Source organism: Pelmatolapia mariae, linkage group LG7 (genome assembly GCF_036321145.2).
Source record: "Pelmatolapia mariae isolate MD_Pm_ZW linkage group LG7, Pm_UMD_F_2, whole genome shotgun sequence".
In the NCBI taxonomy this organism is placed as follows: Eukaryota; Metazoa; Chordata; class Actinopteri; order Cichliformes; family Cichlidae; genus Pelmatolapia; species Pelmatolapia mariae.
Genome location: NC_086233.1, coordinates 48,163,191 through 48,185,140, shown reverse-complemented (window position 1 = coordinate 48,185,140; position 21,950 = coordinate 48,163,191). Strand labels below are relative to the sequence as shown.

General features: G+C 41.5%; 2 protein-coding genes across 3 annotated transcripts in view; one reads left to right on the top strand and one right to left on the bottom strand.

Moving 5' to 3' along the window:
- Positions 1-10,695, bottom strand: part of LOC134631242 (cyclin-dependent kinase 17-like) — a 66,105-nt gene extending 55,410 nt beyond the window's left edge. Inside the window, exon 1 of one of the 2 annotated variants that reach the window (XM_063479383.1) lies at positions 10,337-10,695. The gene's annotated coding sequence lies outside the window, so the exon portion shown is untranslated. The remainder of the gene's footprint in view (positions 1-10,336) is intronic. The other variant, XM_063479385.1, reaches the window with a different exon arrangement.
- A 3,049-nt stretch (positions 10,696-13,744) lies between these two features.
- On the top strand, positions 13,745-21,859 carry ucmab (upper zone of growth plate and cartilage matrix associated b). The gene is made up of 5 exons (XM_063481026.1): positions 13,745-13,943; positions 14,070-14,132; positions 14,227-14,322; positions 20,888-20,986; positions 21,063-21,859. Exons 1-5 carry the CDS (start codon positions 13,886-13,888, stop codon positions 21,158-21,160), a joined length of 414 nt encoding a protein of 137 aa, XP_063337096.1. The 5' UTR covers positions 13,745-13,885; the 3' UTR covers positions 21,161-21,859.
- The last annotated feature ends 91 nt before the right edge of the window (positions 21,860-21,950 follow it).

The following is a 21,950-nucleotide window of genomic DNA, read 5'->3' as shown; positions in this document are numbered from 1 at the left end:
AGGGCTTACACAAGTCTTACAGTGGAAGATAATAAACATGGCCAGAGTTTCAAATGAAGTCAGCTCAGGCTTCAGACTGCTCTAAAGGCTTTTTTTGTAGTCTTGGTTCAATGATGTCAGGGAGAGTGGTAGGGGCAGCCAATCAGAAGATGTTTGTCTAAAAGGGAGGCCCGCCTTAAAGAACAGGCGCTAAATCAGCTTGTTTCCAGTGATGGGAATAACGGCGTTACAAGTAACGGCGTTACTAACGGCGTTACTTTTTTCAGTAACGAGTAATCTAACTAATTACTATTCCTATCGTTACATCGCCGTTACAGTTACTAACAAGGAAACGCGGTCCGTTACTATTTTTCAACAAACAGACGGTTGAAGCTGTGTTCAGCTTACCGCATCTTATATCAGTAGCACGGAAGTAGCTGACTACGTAAGTAATCTGGGCGCTACAGCTTTAAGCAGCTGCGCGCTCCCGCGTACGTGAAAATCATGATCACTTTTTGCACAACACCTGGAGCTAAGGGGGCAAAACAATCGCATGAGTGCTGCTGTTTGACTGAGGAAGAATAAAGTAGTCGTGGTAAGCTAATCACACGACCACTTAAAGATAAAGCAACAAGGTGATATTTACCAGTTTATAAATTGTGTCGATAGGCCACGTAAAACCAGAGTCATGATAAACAATATATACGCGGCATTTTTTCCTCAATAGTTTCGCCACGTTTACTGTCTAAGGACAGCACTAGCAAGCACTCTCTGCTTATGACCAAAACAAAAAAAAAACAGGGGAAGTTTTAGGAGTGACGGCGAGAGAGAGAGAGAGCAGAAAAAGAGAGAGAGCGAGTTTTGAGATGTGAGAGATTTGTGACGTTTAGCGTGTTTGGAGTGTGTAGTTAATGTGTTGTCTTGTGTAGTTAGTGTGTAGTGTTGTGGATAGTTTTGTGTTGTGTGTCAGAACAATGATGCGACTGCTGTCTCCAGGTAGAAAAAGGAGTGATACACCTGCTGCTGTCAGACCTGCAGGTATCAGGCTGTGATCTTCTCCTTTATAGTGGACAGAAATATTTGGAGTGGCACAAATAATTTGTGTGGCATCTTATTGAATGCAGAACAGCTGATTGTTCTGTAAATAGTTTGAAATGGTTATTTTAAAAAAGGGTAAAAGTAAACTTGTGCATAGGATTTTAAAATTGACAATTTATAGTTGCATTTAAAGTTATGAAATATGATTCATTAAAGATGTTTGTGGTTGTTACAGTAAAAATATAACTTTTTCTACTCTGATTTTATGGTTTTTGTCTGATTTTAGATCAATTGTGTTAATACAGTTTGTCAAAATGAAAACATGACTGTAAATTCAGACACGTGAGGTTGTGCTGAAAAGGATGATACCAAACAAGGCAAAGCAAATAGTTTTTAAAGGTAAAATGTGGAGGGAAAATCAAAAGTAGTTAAAATGGCCAGTTATACCCTGGACCCCAGAGGGTTAAACTTTTTTTTTAAAGTAACGCAATAGTTACTTTTCAAGTAATTAATTACTTTTAGGATATTGTAACTCAGTTACTAACTCAGTTACTTTTTTGAAGAAGTAACTAGTAACTATAATTGAATTACTTTTTCAAAGTAACTTGCCCAACACTGCTTGTTTCAGATAATGGATGAACTGATGAGACAATATAAGATGAATAAAGATGATTCTGCCATGTGAAAAGCTACTCTGGTAGAGTCCAAGAACAAAATTATGGAGCTGAAAATATGTTCACCTTTAAATACCGTCTTTGTCTGAAAAACAAGAAAAAACAAACTACTTTGGGTTCTCTGAACTTTTCAATCACCAAAGATTTAAGAAAAAAAACATAATTTACAGATTATTCAATAACAACAATAACCACAATCTTTTCAGCCCTAATTCTGATATTACTCTAGACAGCCAAAATCCTTTGTTGTGTTTACAATCATTGTGATAAGCTCAAATCAGGATTATGTGGCACCAAGTTGGGATAAACTGACAGGCCTCTCACTTTTGGCTTTTGTAGCTGATCTGTCCTCAGTTCCACGGTAATATCCACAATCCGCTCTTAATTTATGAATGTGCTGAATATGAGAGGGATAGGAAGAAGCACATCTCTTAAACGACAAAACCTGCTACTTAGCAGACTATGGATACAAATCATCTTCTGAGGGGTTTGAGTACAAAGTAAATGGCAGCAATAAAATAAAGACGAAGAGGGAGGAGAAGAGGGAAGACTGTCTGCCGCGCACCAGTATCCGCTGGCACATGTTCCTGCTCTGGGATCGAGAGTGGAGCTTTGGACATGATCCCTGGTCTGAGCCTGATCCCTGCTCCCCTAAGTAGGCCGGTCTGAGGTCGCAGCTCTCGATCTGCTGAGAGGTGGCCAGGGAGGAGGAGGAGGGGCACGGGGGGAGGAGGAGGAGGCGGCTGCGAGGGTGGTAGGGGGGTGTGGAACAGAGGGGTGTGCGCTCTGTGCTGATTTGGGATTTGTTGCCACGGCAACCCCCGCTGCTTTTTCCATGTTGAAAATGCAGAGCACCGCAGGAGACTGCTGCATGCTGATTTTCCGATCCCTCTCCCCACACTCCCCCACCCCATCCAAATATCCTACAGAAAAACCCACCTCCGTCCCACTCGCCCAGCTCAACTACGTCTGCATTTTCGTCACGTAAACCAACCATCAATACGCACCATAATGTGCCTGAGATGTTACAGACTCTTGACATCTTCACATGTGTGCTAGGCTGTATCTTTATACTTTTTCTTGGCCGTCATGTGAGCAGAAGAGCATGACGTGGTTGCAGGTAGAGGGGGAGAAGAGAGAGTGGGACATTAGATGCTGCAGTGGTGCGACAATACCATTCGCTGCATATGGATTCAGTCCTTTGCGGTCGTAGCTGTGCTGATTGTCAGCCACTTACAAAGGTAAGAGCCAGAGTTCCTGCTGTGATAACCCACCAACCCCTACATCAGCCGTGCAACGCAAGGCAAGCGCTTCACACGAAACCATTACACACACCATGCAGCCACCAACCCTGCCATACGATGACGGCTGTCTGGGCCACAGACACAAACAGGAAACGCCAGGTCACAAACCCTACCTGACCCCTACGGGGTTCAGTAAACCAGCTAAGGTCACTGCCTTGAGGAGCTCAGGGGGCGCCCCCGAGAAAACACCCACCTCTCTTCCCTGGCAGCCTTCCTCACAAAAGACGACAGAGAACAAGCGTGACTGCTGGCATGATTCACGGGTGAGCTCAGCCCTGGTTTTCTAAAGAGCAGCCTTTTCTCAACCTGGCCAAGACAATGAGGACATGAGTGAAGGAGTTGGCTCCATTATGTGGGTCTTATATAAAGGCTGCATTGTACACAGTAAAAAGTGGGCTTTTTCTAGTGATGTGGGATGTAGTGGGGTGGTGCGTGGTGTCGAGCTGAGCAGCACTGAGCATGGCAACCAGGCAGGCGTGCTACCCACACACACACACACACACACACACACACAGCAGGTGAAGCTTTAAAGCTAAAATGTGTTTGAAATTGGCAAAATGTGTCATCGAATTTGCCTTTTTTACATCAGACACACACACATCATTTCCTCCCCTCACCTTGCTTTCACACTTGTCCCACATTGTCACCTACGTGTCCAAAGAGCTGAGATGGGCTGACAGACGGACAGGTCAGGTTGGAACAAGAGACCAGGCCACAGATGCACAGCCACAGATCTTATAAGATTCAACACTGCTGCTGTGGTTAAAGCAGCCTGAGTGACAGGCGTGCTCCTCTTTAAGCTCCTTCTGTGAGCCAACACTGCCAGAAAATAACTAACTTCAATACTGCATGTCGGTGCATCACGTTTCGATACTAGTGCGGGAATTATTTCATTACTCATCTTTTCGATACAGTCACGGCTCAAAGATGTGGGCGACGCCACTTTAACAGATGTGCAGACAGGTGTGTTTCGGGTTGCTCTTAAAGACACCTGTTCAGACTCTGTTTAAGCTTGTCCGTTAAAGTGACGTCAAGGTTGTTAGTCAAGCTGATAATAACTCAATGAAATTACTGTAGGTGCTATAAAAGTTTTGAAAAAGACAAAGATGGCAAACAAATAAAGGTGAGTGCCAAAATGACACTTTATTCTTGCCATCAATCTTCTTCTTGCAAGTATGCATATTTAGCCAAGATGAGCTACTTTGGAAAAAGAAACAACCATGTAAAATTATCTTTTAGATTTCATACGTCATTTACGTGGCATACTAAAATAAACATGAGTGTGAACCGCAGCTACCCCTCTCCGTTTGTGTTTAATTTAACAAGAAAAATTTTGTACATGAGCAAAAATAAAACAAACAACCACAAACACCACCAGTGTAAACCGCTTTAGAATTACTATAAATATGAAATCGCCATGACTGCATTAAGCCAATGAAATTGAGCCCAACATTGTGTTCAACTGCTGTTTGTCGCTCTGCTCTCTGTTTCACCTCTGCTCGGATATTCCCTGGGTTAATGGAGTGACACGGCCCCAATTTCATTCCACCACCACCCTCCCACTCCACAATGAGTGTTACTCCATATGGAGTCACACTTGCAGCTGCTGAAGAGTCTCTTAACTAAGCGGTTAGTGTAGAAATACTTTCACCTTTGCCTCTCTCCTACAGAAACAAGAACATGTAACTGCCGTCTTCTGGGATTTACATTGCTGTAAAGGAGATCATCACTTATTGGAAAAAAGCATCTATTTCATTTCAATTTTATTCAGTTTTTAACTACACTTTCCACTTAGTGAGACAGTCCTGAAACAATCACACTACCGGGAATCCTTTAACGCCCCCATACTTGACATAAAACCGGTGCTTCACCTTCGCAGAAGACAGTTAATGAGCCTGATGTAATGCAGATTCTGTGTTAGAGGGATTAAAACCCACCTACACTTAATGCTAGTTGGTGAAGAGCAGCTTAATGTGGCGGGCCCTCCATGCAAATACACAAACAGTGAGTAAAGTGTTTACGGGGCAGGTGTAGAGGACGGATTGGATTCGGGCCATGATGAAACAGAGGAAAGTATTAACTACCCCACAAATGCAACATAAGTTACGCAACAACAAAAAAGACCATAACAAAAGAAAAGACAAAAAACCTTTTTGTCTTTTGCTAAAGAGCCAACATCCACATGCAGACACACGAGCGACTAAAAGGCTGAACAGAGAAGCTTGGAATAAAAACCATGCACCAATCCTGCTGCTGTAAAAAAAAGAAGAAGAAGAAGAAGAAGAAGAAAACGCAAAATATTTTTGCGTACATCATGGGAATAACTCTGAAATTAAGCATGCGATTTAAATAAAACCGGTGCTTACTAAGCAGCTTTCACAGCGGACATGATAACAGTTTGTGAATGGGATGAAAAGACAGCATGTAATGTGACAGATAAGCCTTGTGGACCCAGCTGGGTTCAAAGCAGGGCACTGAGATCATAAGATTAGGATTTTATCTGGCAGGCAGCAGACTAGCATCATTTCCATTGTAATAAAAGATGACCAAATAAAAACAAAAAAAGAGAATATTTTTTCCCCTAACAAGTGGAAAATCCCTGGAGGAGACACAGATCCCTTCTGAGGTTGTACGTACACAATCAAAACACGTGGCAACCCCTTGTGAATGATGTCCTGGTTAACACTGTCCACAAGTCTGCTTGGGTCCGAGTCACATAAATTTTGTGTGGAAAGTATAATCAAAGCTTTACAATGCACCAACTATGCATGCGCCCCGGGCGGCGAACTTAAGAACGCCTACTCGGCCGTCGGGTCTCCAGCTGTCTGTGTCCGCATCGGAGTATAATTTAATCTAAAGGGAGCAGCAGAAAGAAGCTTCTTCTACTTACACAAACAGAACAACTGCAGAGACAATCACAGTACATGTTGTACCTGAGTCAAATTATGAAACTAAAAATTTACTGAACGTTTTACACACATCGATACCTTTTTTTCGTACGTGGTTATTACCCACTTCTGTTCATAATGGAGTGGGCTCATCTGATCTGAGGCTGACTCAAGTCACCTGTTGTCTTTTTGTTGGCAGGCATTAGCATCAGAGAGAGTGACAGTCAGCCTCCCCCTCACTGCCCATCTGTACTCATCCACCTCCTGAAAGCCTTTCATGGCTATTAAAAGAGAGCTGGCTACTATCTAATTAAGCCCAGACAGCAGGATGGGGTTATCACAATATTAGTTTTTCTATACAATCAGTCTTATCTGGGAAGAAAAAAAAAAGCTCAACGTGATTTGATTAAGTTTTTACACTTGGTGTTTCAGAGTGAGACAAAATGACAACATTAGAGAGCTGCTCAGGTACGAAAGAAAAGGAAACGATCACAGCTAAAAGGTGAGAGCGTCCATATGCTAAACCTGGTTTTACCAGACCCCTAACCCCTAACCCACATGCTGATATGACCTTTGAAAGTTTAGCAAAAATGTAATTTTTCTGTCCCTGGCATTAAATAGTGCAGTGAAGCTATGATATATCCCATGGTACTGATTCTCAAGAGTGATCACGGGGCAAAACTGTGTTTTTTGCTTTTAGCTTGTGACATTTGGAGTTGATCTGGATGCAGCAGAGTTCAAATGTGTTTTTCAGTCCTGAAACCCTGATGTACTTCCAAAACCTCCAACACAAAAAATATTTACAGTATGAAGGTAAAATTTTGCATGACTCACTGACTTTTCATGGAATGACCCGTATCAAAATGCAAACACAAACTTTCAGCTGGAAGTCTTTCTAGTAATTTCATGCAGCCCACATACCAGAAATTGTTGTGTATTAGAGCAGCCGAGCAAAACTTGGCAGTAGTTTGAGGCGGTATACCTTTTTCAACTAATTATTTTCTGCTAGTGTCGAGGCTGTATTGTAGTTTTATAATTTGCAAACCATTACGAAGCACTGATAAATTCTCATTAAGGGAAAGGAATTTGCCTCAAATGAATCAGAGGATAACCAATTTAGTAGCACGTCATCCATAGTACCAGACATTATGTAAACTTTTGATAACACTTTAAAATACCGTCCACACCTAAGGGTGTAATACCCATGTAATTACATGGAATTTCAATGTATTTTGTTTCAACTTACAATATAAGTATATTTACATAAAATACTTAAAGTTAGGCACACTGCAATAAGGTGATAACAAGACAGGCTTTTGCAGGAAACAAAGAAATAACTATATTGTAAGTAATTTTAAGTACTTTTGCAGGATAACAAAACAATATTTCTCCGTCTCCCATCGGAACCTTCAGCCTCTGAATTAATTAAGTGATCTTGCACATCAGCCTAAACAACTGTCTATAGGGGAAAAAAACATTAATTTTACCTACTGTTAATTTTACCTACTGTCTGTTTTTCTTTGCTTTTTCTTTGTTTAAATCATTGTTGAAAACTGCTTTAATCTATAATGAATAGTGATAATGTAATTACAAGGGAGAAGAACATTTATTTATTTATTTATTTATTAGGTGTTGAGCGGTGGTCTGCCCCTGATTAGAAGGAACAACCAAGCTGAGATTGGATTGGCCCGAGAGGCAGGGGGTAGATTTGGCGAATAACCCCCCCCTCGAAAAAAAAAAACCCAACAGCAGCGTTTTCACTTGGATTTCTGTTAAAGCCGTCACAACTTTCCGTGAACACATGCATCTCAAATATGCAACGCTTCTGCAGCATTACTTTGAATGAACGTGTGTGCTTCCAAATAAAGAGAAAACAAATGTTCAAACAGCTCCTGGAAGTTCTGCCAAGAATGATAGGGAGGGAAAAAAAAGGGGGGGGGCAATATTTGTCCCTCACCTGTTTCAGACATGAATGCTACAGATGATGACCCAGATATGTGCTGTAAGGTATTACTGATATAGCTCACACAGGTTCTCAGCCAACTGGCTCCAAGCTGGAGAAGGAGGAGGAGGGGAGAGGGGTCTTTAGCATTAACAGGCACTTCCAGATTCAGACACAGACAGAGAATGAGGGTGTGGAAGTGGTCAAACTCGAAAGGATCAGCATTTGTCTTCTGGGGCTGCATGCCTGCGCCGCAGCTCTTATGTTAACGCAGCGAAGAAAAGAAGTAAAGTTTGTATTCATGGCTATCTATAGACAGGAGCGGTGCCTGCAGCTGCTACCCAGAGAGCAGTGACACATTAACCTTCAGCCAGCTGTCTTGACCTGCTGCTTCAACCTGAGCTCACACACACACGTAAAACACACAGAGAAGATTGGTAAGAACGACTACTTCAGTCAAAACACTGAATAGATACGAAAATAATTTCTCTCAAAAAGTCAGTGAATTTCGGTTTAAATTGACTTTACGCATGGACTTGATGCCCTGAAGGCATGAAAACCCATGCATTCAAGTCCTCGCTCTCTCTCACACACCCACCCATTCACATACTGGAGCATCATCTGATCTGCACTGGGACTCAAGGGATCAGCAGCGAGTGGCTACAGCTGTTTCACAGCGGATCACGTTACCCTGCCGCCACCATCCCCGCGGCCCTCACCAAGGGAACGACCCCACTTCAAGCCAACCCTCGGGCACACTGTCCTCCAGCAGCTCCCTGACCTCCTGCAGGCACCGAACCCGAAGCAGACACACTTTCGAAAGGTCCTCAGGGACACCCGTGGCTCGAGGAAGCTCAGCAGCTTGAGTCTGTCAAAGTGAAACCTGCTTACAGGAAACTGAGAAAGTGGCAGCCATCAGTAAACACTGTAAACGGTGTGGAATATCACTGTTTTTGTATTGTTTGTTTTTTGCAGGGTATCACTAAAATCAGTCAGAAGTGACCTCAATCATCATTTTTTTGTCCCGGAAGTTTGCGGCCACATGTGAGCCACATGTTTTTGGCTGCTCAATATTGAAGCGTGCCAAGCCTGAAAGTAAAATAGACATTGCTTTTCTAAAACTGTGCTGAATAAAGTTTCATTTTGAAAGCAGCGGCTCCTCCTGTTAATCTAAAACTGAAACAGTGAGCTGTTTCAGCTACTGAAACACGAAATACGCAACATTTACTGGCAAAGGTGCTAAAAAACAACAACGAAATTATTTTTCAGATATTTCTATATACACTTGTACAAATTAAACTAATTTTAGGTGCTGAGCATACCCATGGATTTAAAAAATAACTGCCTTTTATTGAGTTATTATTTGTTTTCCAGAGTCAATCTGACATAAGCATGAGTGTTAAACATCAGTTTGATTGACTTTTTACATAAAAGTTGGTATATTCCCATATGCACCCCAGTGATCAGTCTGTTAGATAATAATAGTCACTTTACTGAGTTCAGTCTGAAATGCTTTAAACTCCATTACATTTGCAAAAAGCTTAATTAGAGTCAATCCCCCGGATTTCTCTTACTTCCAGCAGAAATAAGCCCTCAGTGAGGTTGGTTTTGCAGGACTGATGCATTAACTTTGACTACACAGAGTTAGCATGTACTCTCAGTCAGCACACTCTCCCTAAGGTTGATGACAACTTGGGTGCTTTCACACAGAAATCAACGTGCCTTAGGGGTGTTTTGCTGTAACAATGCTGTCTCCCTGTAAAACAATTATTCTCTGCCACACAATGACAATCGGGTAAACTCCCCACAGAAACCCACTGGAAGCTCAATTTCAGGGTGAGATCCCTAAAAAACAAACTGCAGTGGTGTTTCCCCAACCATTTTCCGTGCAGGCTCCTGTCTGCTGCTGCTGTCTTGGCCTTCACACAACAACAGCTGAAACGGCTTAAAGCTGTCAGTAATGGCTGTCAGTGAGCTCAGAGACTAGTACGGTCTGCGCACTGCTTCAGGTAGTTTGAGAGGGTGGGGGGCGTGGAGCAGAAAGACTGGGCATCTCTGAAATGTGGGGCAGTGACTGTGCAAGACGATACATGCACAGCAGCCAGTCAATCCTCCTGGTTTTTTTTTTTACAACCCCAGCCTCACACAGTTCACTGACGAGCAACTGCTCTCGGTGGTATTTGACAACAAAGCTGACACTTGATATTTAACCAGCAGCTCTCTGTGGCAGCGAGGATAAATTATAACCCTCTCTAGAGGTAGTTTAGTCGTTATTCGTCCAGCTCGGAGCTCCTCTCGCTGTTTGTCTTAGTTAAAGGTGGCCATTCGCCGGTGAATGGGGCAGGCTGAAGTGCTCACACACAACAAACGCTGCATTCAAACTGCGGCTGTGAAGTAAACATTGCTACGTTGTTCAGGCTGTGTTGGGGCTGTGTGCGCCTCTAACTTGCTCTAACTGCGTGGTTTAGTTCACAGAAACTAGTCCCACAGCGAAAATGTGCGGGCTCTCACCAGAAACGATTCGCGTTGGTCCGACCGGAGTCCCCGACCTCGGAGCTTCTTCTCAGGCCGGATGCCGTCTTTCCCTCCGAGTGTGAAAAAAGAAAGCACCAACTGCTTCTTCTTCTTCTTTGTGGTTTCGGTGAGGTCGTAGATACTTTCTGCTCTGCAGTGTCGCTTATATCCGCGGGGCTGTCGCGTCCAGCGGCATGGCTTGTTTACGGGCTTCAAAGTTTCTCTCCCGGTAGAATAGGAAGTGTTGTCGTTGGGTTTTCAGTCGAGGAGAGTGTAAGCAGTGCGGGGGACGACGGCGATTACTAGTTGATCTGAGTGTGTCCTCTGCCAGCTGACGCTGCCTGCCTGCCACCACACCGCCGTGCTGTCGAGGTGTCAGCGGGGAAACAGCGACACTCGATGGTTGTGCACAGGAGAGACCGATAGGCGGCCAGTGCAGAGCTACAGCGGCCCCTACTGGAGAATATTTGTATAGCAGGCTACCTAAAGTAGGGGGTGTCAAACACAAGGCCCGGGAGCCACGAATCGGTCCGAGAAAGAACCCAATCAGGTCCACTGGACAGCTTTGGAAAAGGGCGTAATTCCTACTGATAAAGACCTTCGCCACTGCCATTCATAAAACATCATTGTAATTAAGTAATAGATAAGCAATAACAACTAAAGCCCAAAAAAGTTCCTATTTGTTCACTATCTACTGTAGAATTTTTATTTTTTATTAAAGGTCCATGGGGAGGAAGGGACATTTTCTGAGCAGTGAGCTACCAGAAGTTTATCTGTTTTTATTTATTTTTCCTGACATATTTACTGCATTTACTACAGCAGCATTTCTGTATTGTACAAGGGGAAAACTAGATTTACTCATTTAACTGCACTTTTTTTATTATATTCAGTTGGATTAAATATGTTATACATCTTTACACTGACAAAAAAGGAGTTTTGCTTGTTCTGCATACTTAAAATCAAAGTGAGCTGTATGTGGCCCATGCTGTAAAATGAATTTGAAATCCCTGACCTAATCCATTAAAGATGCTCATTTCAAATTTCTTTATTCAAAAATAATGGAAAAACTCGATCATAGATGTACTGCTGCAGGAATAAACCAGATCCTACAAATTAAATAAGAGTGAAAGGAGTTTAGCATGTGAAGGACAAATATATTTTATTTGACTAAGACCTTCCATACACCTGCAATAATCAAATACAGTGAGCATAAAGGGAAGCTAAAGTTCAGTAACCCAGTCATTCCAGTAACAAAAACTGCTGTTGCTGGTTTTTCTAATAGCCATTTGGTTTCCTCCATCAACTGGCTCATCTCTTTTTGATCCACAGGTTTCTTGCGTTATTTAAGAGAAAAAACAGACAAAATGATAAGCTCAGAGAATAATCCTCCACTAGGTTCAATCAGTTATTAAAAGTTTATAATGTTGCTGAAGTTCCTTTTATTTGCTGCAATTTTCATCATAATTCGCAGAAAACAGCTGTTAAATTGACATTCAAAGTGTTCACTGACTCAGGACTGAAGCTCCTGCATTAAGTAACTTCAATAAAAGAAAAAAAAAAACACCCCACCTTTCAAACTGCACGTAGCTGCCGGCTTCAACATTAATGAGTACAAATAAAATGCTTTTATTTCAACCATTTTTTTTTTCATTTAGAGGAATAATTAGGAATAGTGTTGCTTTTTTCACATGGACACTTTATTTTATCCAGTGGTCACTGACCTGTATCTCACTCATCTGCTAAGGCTAAATTGTGTTTTCTTTCTTCCTGTTTGATATAAAACAGAGTAAATAAGAAATCATCAGATATGTTTTAGTCTTTTGATCCGCTTCCACGCTATTAAATTTACTGCATTATGCTCTTTATGGACATTCGGCACTGCTTGTATCTATTTCAAATTAAAAGTCTTTAGTCTTTTACTGCACAGAAACACTTCATTTCTTAACCAGGCTCTGCATCAGGCTAGATCAACAGTTGAAAAGAGAAGTGCCAGCATGGCTGCAAAGGCTCAACTACGTGCATGGAAGTGGGCGAACATGTGATCACACATAGCACTACATACCTGGACTTGATGTCCAAAATGTGTGTGTTGTAATGAAGCGACATCTACTGAAGCAGAGCCGGAGCCAGGCTGTACTTTCATGCAATACCACCCTGCACCACAAGATGGTGCAGTGAGATTTTTATTTTTGTATTTTTCTTAACCAGGCACGACATTATGACCAGATCCATATTTACAATAACAGCCTAGGAACAGGAAGCATATATCTGAAAACATCTAAACACACATACTGGTAAAATTCTGCCTCCTGCTGGTAACAGCTTTAGTTACGGTCTGCAGAGAGTAATTAGAGAAAGTACCTTTAATGAAATGAATGAAAATTGCCCTATGAAGTAATATCTTTTCACAGTTACTCAGATATTGTAAAGGAAGACGTGAAAAGAAACACAGCCACATGTATTTTTTAATTTTTTGAAAATATATTTATTTATTTAACAGGGGCGGTGCATGGTAATAAACATGAGTATAAAAATATAATGTAAACATGCCAGATTGTTGCAAAACTAATAGTTTGCAGCTGTAGCCCCTGAGCAGGTCACAGAAAACTTTCAATTATTCAAGTCACAGTCTAGAAATATATAATCCAAATGCATGTATTATCAGCACACTGTTTTCTTTTTCCCTTATGCACTCACAGACACTGTTGTTGCTGTTTAATGTTGCAGTTTTCTTCAGTCCCGATGTTGTTCTGTTTCACACCTACCTGAATAAAATACACTCACCACATATCTTCTCAAAACCCTCACTCCAAAATCTTCGTATCTCTCTGAGCACCAGTCCCTCGACTCCTGGATTCTCCCTCAAAACAATTTAAACATTCACTCTTTTCTGGGGCCCGGCCAGAGTACAGGTTGGAAGAAATTCAAGCAAACAGAGGGCTGCATACTTTCCTGCACAAGTCTTTGCCTAGCAGAGAGAGCGGCCTTGTTGAGGGGGCCCGTTTCAAAGGAGACATTTGGCAAGGAGTCCCTGCTCCGGCTCCTGGCCTCAACTGTTTTCTGTCACTTTTTTTTTTAAAGAAACATCAGTATTTTTGTTGTCTCCCATCCATCGTCTCTGGAAGAAATATTATCCAGGAAGCCAGCGCATAAGCAGCCCGGACTATAATTTTTCTGGTTACACCTACAGTATGTTTTCTCTTCTTTTATTAATGAAACAGTTGCAAGTGTCACTGATGCAATAGTCCCATAGATTGTGTAATTTCAGGTCATTTTAATTTCAGCTAAAATTCATAGAAAAAAAAGAGAGAAGCAGCATGTTTGCTGAGCTGAAATGAAACCCTCGGCACCTTCTTGTGACTTGGAAGCCCTCTGGCATGTTTGTTGGTTTCAGCCTCTTATCAGATCTGCACGATCACTCCCTCCCTGCACTGAGAAGCAGTCGATATCGCCCCGGGCGCCCCATCCCACCTCTCACATACGTCTCACTCACCTCTCTCCCTCCTGCTCATCACTCACATCTCTCAGTATTTCAGAGTTTAAAAGATGTCCTGGACGTATGCAACCCTCTTGGCTCTCCTCACTGTGCTTTTTGCACTTTCATGTGAGTATGATGCAGGAGTGAGATTTTTTACAAAAAAAATTTGTCTTATTAGTTGGTTGCAGGCATGAGAAAAACTGGATTCTGTGTTTTGAATTTAGACCTTTCATGTTTTGTGCTTCGACACAGGGTCTCCGGAGGCCAGCTCTGCAGCTGTGCCCGGTAGCACAGGCAGCACTAAAGATCCTCAAGGTCAGGGGCTGCATCAGCTGCGTTTCTTTCCCTGCATATCGCCCTGTGTATCACTTTACACTGTGAACTGAACTCCCTCCTGCTTCCACTGCAGGTCCACTGAAAAGGGTCTTCATGAAGCAGGCCGATGCTTCAAACTTCTTCAGAAGACGCAGCAGACGTGGTGTGAAGTCCCAGGATGAGCTGGACGGTGAGTTCACTTTGAGTCAGTTTGCAGTCGTTTGGAGTCTGACATGGTCAGCCAGGCTGTGTTTGCACGGTGAAGTCTGTTTGTGGTCAATTCTGGCATAAAATGCTAAAAATGCTAGCTTTTACCTGTAAAAACAAGAAAAAATTATTTCTGCTAATGTTCTGCTAAATGTGCTTTAGGGCTGTACCTTTAATACCCACACACAATTCAAGATGTGACAGAAATAAACTACAGTGTCATATGCTGTAGTTAGATCTAAGAGGACGTGGACAGACAAATTACCGGCATCAACAGGTCCTTAAAGACTCTCGGAAGAGCTGTTTATGTGTTATGTCATGATTTGAAATCACACTGGAACTTCTCAGAGAAGTTTAAATCTAGATGTGAGGGACCAAGCAGTGAAGGCATAGAGGACACAGGAAATACAGCCTCAAGGTGGGTTCTATTTTATTTTACCCCAACAAAAGAGCTAAACTAAATATAATTCTACTCAAAAAATGACTTACAGAAAATTCACGAGGCAAAAAAAGTATACACAACTGAACTCAAACACAAAGACACAGGAGGGTAACTTGGATAGTGGTTTGGTCAAACCGTTAACACACAATAAGGGAAACAGACCTAAACACTTACTAAGCACAAAATAACCTAACTAACCCTAAAACACCCCCTTGCTGACAAGCACATAGTTGGTCCTGCTGAGCTGGCGTTGTGCTTTCAAAGTCATGCCTTTTGCTTAGGCAGGAAACAGCCAAACCAGGTTGAACAAAAGAAAGAGAAACATAATATAATATACATTTAATTTGACAAAATACATTTTAAAAACCACAAAGCGCTACTATGTGCGGACTTCATAATACCACTGTTAGTTTTAAGTGAAGAAATGAATGAATTACATTACTGAAACACATTTTTAACTGCAAAACCAAACCAATGAGGTGAGTGGACTGGTTTTTTACCAATGTGTGGCTGAGGCCATCACACCAGGTGTGTTGGTTGGTTATAAACAGAAAAATGAGCCTAGAAATGGGCTTTTTGTAAAGCTTTGAATATCTTATTGTTTAAATGATGGTTTAATTGTCAAAAAGACAGTATGGGTGGATTACAGGAACATGGAGAAGACTAAAAAGAGCAGGAGGAAATCTTCACTGTTACTTGAAGATTTTTTTTTTTGGCACTGAAAGAAAGCCTGACACGTCAGGCAGATAAAATATCTCTGAGATCCACAAGCCTCAACATTCATCATGTGCACAAGTATGTAGTGGTGCCGAGGCAAAGATAATAACGTTTTACACATTTGTCATCCTCATCCTGAACATAAAGATGTTTGATACTGTGCTGGGAACAAGTGTCAGAGTATTGCTGAACCCCAGTGATGAATGTATTGAAATACTTTTATTGTATTACTTGTTTTATTAAAAATGCACTTCTGGTGTCTGTATTAATGATGAGATGACTCATAGAGATGCAGCCCTTTTGTTTCCTGACTCTGCTGTGAGGGAACATGTTTATGACAGTCTGAATGATTTTATAGTCATGGCAGCCAGCAGCTGTTAACCTTATTGTGGACCTGGCATGAACCGAGACCATCCCAGACCTCCGTTTCCTGTCCTGGCCTGCAACCCACACCAGTTTGCTCCTGTCAAAGTATTCACATTACTGAACAATGTGTGGCATTCTTGAGCGATTTACCGCCGGCTGTTATGCACAGTTTTACCAGCAGGAAGGTGAGAGCGCACAACAATGCTGCTGTTCTGAACTGCAGTTGCATAACGTGCTGCACGTGTGATGACAGCGAGACACTTTGTGCAAAAAACCCCAGAAAAAACAGGAGGAATAAAATGAGCACAAAGCAGAGAACAGACTGAAAAGACAGAGATGGATGAGTGAGTGGGTGAGTGGTTGTGAGTTGAATGTGGAATGTGCCAACACACAGGCAGAAAGGGGTCAGAGGGAAAAAAAAAAGCAAGTACCAAGTGAGAAAAACAAGCTGCTCACTTTGAAGAGTCTCTCGTGCTGCATTAAGGCATTTACCTGTCCTGCAGTTGGATGAAATTTTGAAGGGAAGTATTCGATAGAGGCAGCTGTTTCAGCTGGCAGATATGATGAAATATAGTTTCTAGTCAGAGTTTTGATATCCAAAGATGGACATCGCAGTCCAACAAATGATGCTGTTTGGCTTTTGTGGGAGTCGGTCAGCGGTAATGTGCAGGGTGGATAAAATGATGGATTATTAGCTCTGCTGTGCAATTTCTGAAAGAGATCAAATATAAAACTAAAGTCAGATGACCTCAGTACTAACTGTGCTGAATAAACTTTCACATGCTGGTGACAGATACTGATCTGTAAGTTAATCTCTAAATCTTTTTCAGCTTGGTAATTTACAACTTGAATTCCAAGCAGCCGCACGTGTGCATGCCAACTTAAGCTGGGAATTCTGATAAAAGGTCAAAGGCTGTTCAACTTTTCCAGTGTGAGTGGTTCGTCTTCGCTGAAATTGTGGTTAGGGTGTGGTCAGTCGTGGGCTGTCTGTCTACTTGCAGCGAGCAGACAGCTGTCGACGGAAATGGCGTACAAAGTATGCGGTACAACCGGTCAGACAGTAGACGTTACAGCTAACTCTGCTCTCACCCCTTGTGGTTCAAAGTGGTATTACATGCAGGTCAGGCCATAGTTCTACTTCAGCTGATGCCTCTTTAACACAATACCTAGATATTTTTGGACAGAAAGTCTTATTACAGCTCGCTTATCAACCAGTCAGCTTTCGACCAATACACAGTATCATCCACGTCCAGCAACATGCAGTTGTGATTGTGCAGGACTGCACAGGAGTATGTCTGCGTTGGGTGAAAACCCTCCTCCTCTTTCTGAAGCCATGCTTTGAGTGCTCAAGCAGGGCAGAAAAGCACTATAAAAGAACCAGTCCATTTACGCTGTCTGTAGGAAAATACATACAATATGTGAACAGACACAGTTGTGGTATAAATTCCACATTACTTGCCCTACAGGAGTGTTTTCTTCATTTTCCACCTGCTGATCAATGACCCAAAGAGGATGTCTGTGTGTTCTATTAGGAGACGTCAGTGAAAGTCGTAATTCTTCTAACTATCCATCTATTGTCTTCCACTTATACAACTCATACACAGTGTTTGCCTCACACTTCACAGGTCCTAGGTTCAAACATAGGTGTTTGACCTTTTCTGTGTGGAGTTTGCATTTTCTCTCTGCGCTTGTGCTTGATTTCTCCTGTTTATCCTTCCATTAAAAACACAATAGGTTAAAGGTACTTATTAGGTAATTATACTTGTCAGAATTTCAAGCGGTTCTTTTGTGGTTACACATTTGTCTAACAAGTGGAAGATCCTTGTTTAGTCCCAAAAGGAGACACATATCTCTTTAGGGTATGCACAATCACACTGGATGGAAGGCCATCAGTGTAAAAAATCCACCAAATCAAACATGTGGAGCTTAATGCTGTGACAACCCTTGTAAATAAGGGAGGAGTTGAAAGTAACATTCAGTACTTGGCAGAATTTCACTAAAACATTTACCAGTAGGGGGCAGCATTTTACCCACAACAGGGGTGTGTTGTTGTTTTTTTCTTCTGATATGTACTGATATATATATATTTTATTATTCTCATTTATTTTCTGATTTGTTTTAGCTACACCTAGGGTGCTTTCCAAAGGTAACTCCTATCTCCTATTCCTAACCTCTTTTCCTTGACTTCGATATAAACATCATTGAGATCAAGGGAAAGTGGGTAAGAGAACTGCTAAGGACTTAGGAAAAGAGAAACACCGTGAGAATTGGAACACTCTCACACTCGTCTCTCCTAACAATGCGACATTGTGTTAAAACTACAACGTACAGAAGATGAACTACAAAACGCACATCTTATTTTGCCACAGTGTGTTCAAACCCTGTTGTTTTATGGGCGTCATATAAACGAGAACAGCCTGTGAAAAACAGGAGTGTTTTTGTGGTCTGCCTTATGGCGTATGTATTCGTAAGAGGAGGAGAGAATATTCTCCTCATCACTTTCAGGAGGAGAATATTTAAATGTGTCACGCAAATGTGTCTGTGGCACGCAATTTCTTGCAAATTGTACGCTGAAAAAAATCCTGTCTTATGCCTGTTGTGGTTGTGATAGCTGCTACTAGGATAGTTCATTTTTAGGAGGGCGAGATGTTATCAGAATGAGTGTGTAATCGGCACTTTGCGTGGATGGCTCAAAGCTCTTATTGCAGTGCCAAAATTTTGTCTCTGTCCTAAAACTCTTCACGCAGTCCTCACGCTGAGTGTTTAGAGGTGAACGCCACCTATTGCGTCTCATGCAAATGCGCCTCATGCAAATGTACTGTTTATAAGATTGAGGAAACCTGCAGTCAGCTGATACTGAATCACTTGGATGAGTGACGAAACGTTTCTCCCACTAAAACACTACGTCCAAATGAACAGAATCAACTTTTGGGGATTTACTTACCTGGATGATTGAGCATGCATCAAGACATATTGTGCCTCAGTCACATGGGTTTTTACTGAAACTGAGCAGAAATTAGCTTCTTTTTCTTAGCACTGCGCACACAGCGAACAAATTCTCTCTGCTGAATCTGTAAAGAATAAAAGTGTTAGTGTATTAGATTATTACCTGAATGTTGCAATGTGCTACCAACACTAAGAAACTGTGTGCGCTTCACACACGTGGCACAGTAAGATAGTAACTGGACTGCTGTTTACAGAGAGAAACGCTTGCATGAAAGTTTAACACGCATTGTTAGGAGATCATCCTGCAGTTGTGACATCACAATAATTTGCCTCACTTAAGTAAATCTGCCCATTGTCCTCTAATATCCTTTATTTACCCTCATGGGGGAATTCAGGTGTTCCAGCAGCAAAGTGACAGGTAGATGGAGCATTCAAAAAAACCTCATCAGGGGTGAAAATGTTTGAGGAATCAGTCAATGACACACCTGCACCATCTTGTGGTTCTAAGTGGTATTACGTGAAAGTACAGTAAGGCCACAGTTTTCCTTCAGTTGATATCTCTTCAGCACAATACCTAGATATTTTTGGACATAAAGTCTTGGGTGATGGTTTGCTCACTTTAAACTGATAGCTTATGTAATTTTGGCTTGCTTGAAAAGATTTTCTGGTTAAATAAAGGTTAAAAATGATTATTTATATGCCCAAGTGGATTAAAATGTAAAACTGAATCGCTGCCACAGATCTTCATCCCCTGGATGAAGGAACAGCCCATTCCTCAAGTGATAGCAGTGTGAGAGCAGGCAATCACATTTCACAGTCTTTGTTACAGAAATCAAACACAGCAGTTACATTCCAAGTCTTATTATTATTATGAAATTCCCTCTTTGTGCTTTTTTTCAAAGCTCAGCAGTGCAATGCAAACCCTTTCTTCTTCTTCTTCTTCTTCTTCTTCGTCTTTCTTTTTTGGAACATTGTAATGTGTGAATAGCGAGTCAGCGTGAGACTTTTAGAAGTCAGTTGGGGGCCTGAAATACAATACAGAAGTCTTCTGTCTCCTCTTCAGTGCTTTAGGCGTCTATAGCTCGTCCGTGTTTTCAAAGTGTCCCTGGACGCAGTGATTCAGTTCTGTGGATTTGTTTGAGGGAGCAGTTTTGTGATGTTTAACAGCTTGTGTGAATGCTTGTAAAAGTATGTGAGCATTAAATTTAAACTCTGCTTCTCTTTTGTAGCTGCTGTATTTTTCTGCACTGTACGCAGTGTACAACTTCATGCTCTTCTACTTCCTAGCAGCTCCATCTTTCCAGCTAATAGGAAGGCATTAGTAACTCAAATCACCACTTGTTACAACAAAGGTATGCAGAAGAACATCTCTGAACACACACTACACTGTAACTTGAAGCAGGTAAGCTACAGCAGCATAAGACCAAACTGAGTCTACAATTTACACATACTCATCAAAACTGGACAATAGAAAATTAAAAAAAAAAAAGTTCAATCTTGATTTCTGCTGTGATGTTCATCAAACAACATGAAGACAGCCTACATGAGTGTGGCTGTTGACTGCCTCCATCCTTTTATGACCCAGTTTAGGCCGGCTCTTATTTACAATGTTGCTTCAGTTCACTGAAGTTTGAGTATTAGTGAAACCGACTTTTGTTTTTGTTCTTTAATATCACAATAGTCATCTCACTAACCTGCAGATTAATTTCTTTATCCAGCTAGAGGACTGGTGAGACACAACTGGACTAAAGTACCTAACCTAAATAAAACCAGCTCAAACCTCGACAAACGACATCATGCATCAACTGGGATTATTGACTCTTCTCAAGAATAAATACTTGTCCTTCTGACATTTTTGTACTTTGAAGTCACGCATTAACTGCAGCTCGTATTTCAAAGGAAACAGTCCAGATAGTCACACTGAAAACTGGACTCAAGTAAAGGAGTGCTTCAGTAATTTTCCTACCAATTAATCATTTCCTTTTACATCACCTTAAACAAGATTTTGGCGTTTATCTTTCTAAAATGCTCCTTACGCCTTGAAAACCTGACCATTTCATACTTGCTGTGCTTGCAGCTGAGCAGAGGCAGATTTTGGCTGCAGATGAGCGGAAGAGAGAGTTTCACGAGGAGAAGCGGAACGAGTTTGAGAGCTATGCTGAAGAGGAGCATGACGGTACGTGGAGCATTTTCATCGGACGCAGGTGAAAAAGAAGAGTTCATTCACTGAAATTCTCCTCCTCTACTTTCAGAGCAAAACGAGAGGAGCAGAGAGAGCACTGAGCAGTGGAGGGAGTTCCACTATGACGGGATGCATCCTGCCTACGAGTACAACCGTCACTCCACCTAAGAGTGATAAGAGGAGACGTGCGACTGCTACATAGCGATGCTTTTCCACACAAAACATGACCGCTAACATAGTAAAGGCAACGACTACGCAATGTATTTTTCGATTTTTAACTAGATTAATGATTAATAGATTAATCACGTGGTGTAAAAAATGTTAGAGAAGTGTTTAAAAATGGTCTGACAAAGTGGACAATGAAAAGCAGCATAACAAGTTAACATCAACCAAGATGAAGAGCTTTTGGAAACTTATTTACCCCAATTTCATAAAAAAAAATTTTTTTATTTATCCTCATTTTATTTACCCCCAATTTACAGCTGAGATCTTCTAGATCAGGGATGTCCAACTCATTCTACATCTTGGGTCACATACAGCCTACTTTCACCCTGAGTGGGCTGCACAAACTAAACTCTAAACCCTTTCTGTCACTGTAAAAAAGTTTAACTACCATTTAATCCTCAAGATTTCTTAACACAGGAAAGAAAGATGTTTGATCTCAACAGTGCATCTTAGTTTTTCTACATGATAAAGACATGCTCTTTTAGTAAACTAAAGAAATCTGTCATTGGGCTAAAATTGTAATAAATAAATAAAATCCAGTTAAAAGTCCAAATGTTTATGCTTTACTTCACATTTCCCAAACCTGTCCTGTTTACCACATTCCTACAGCCCTATTCTGGCCCCTGTGCCTTATGTTTGACACCCCTGTTCTACATAAATAAAATAAATGTGATTTACTGTGAAGAAATGTGAAGTATTTTACTCAAACTGTTCAACTTTTCAGGATGCCCTG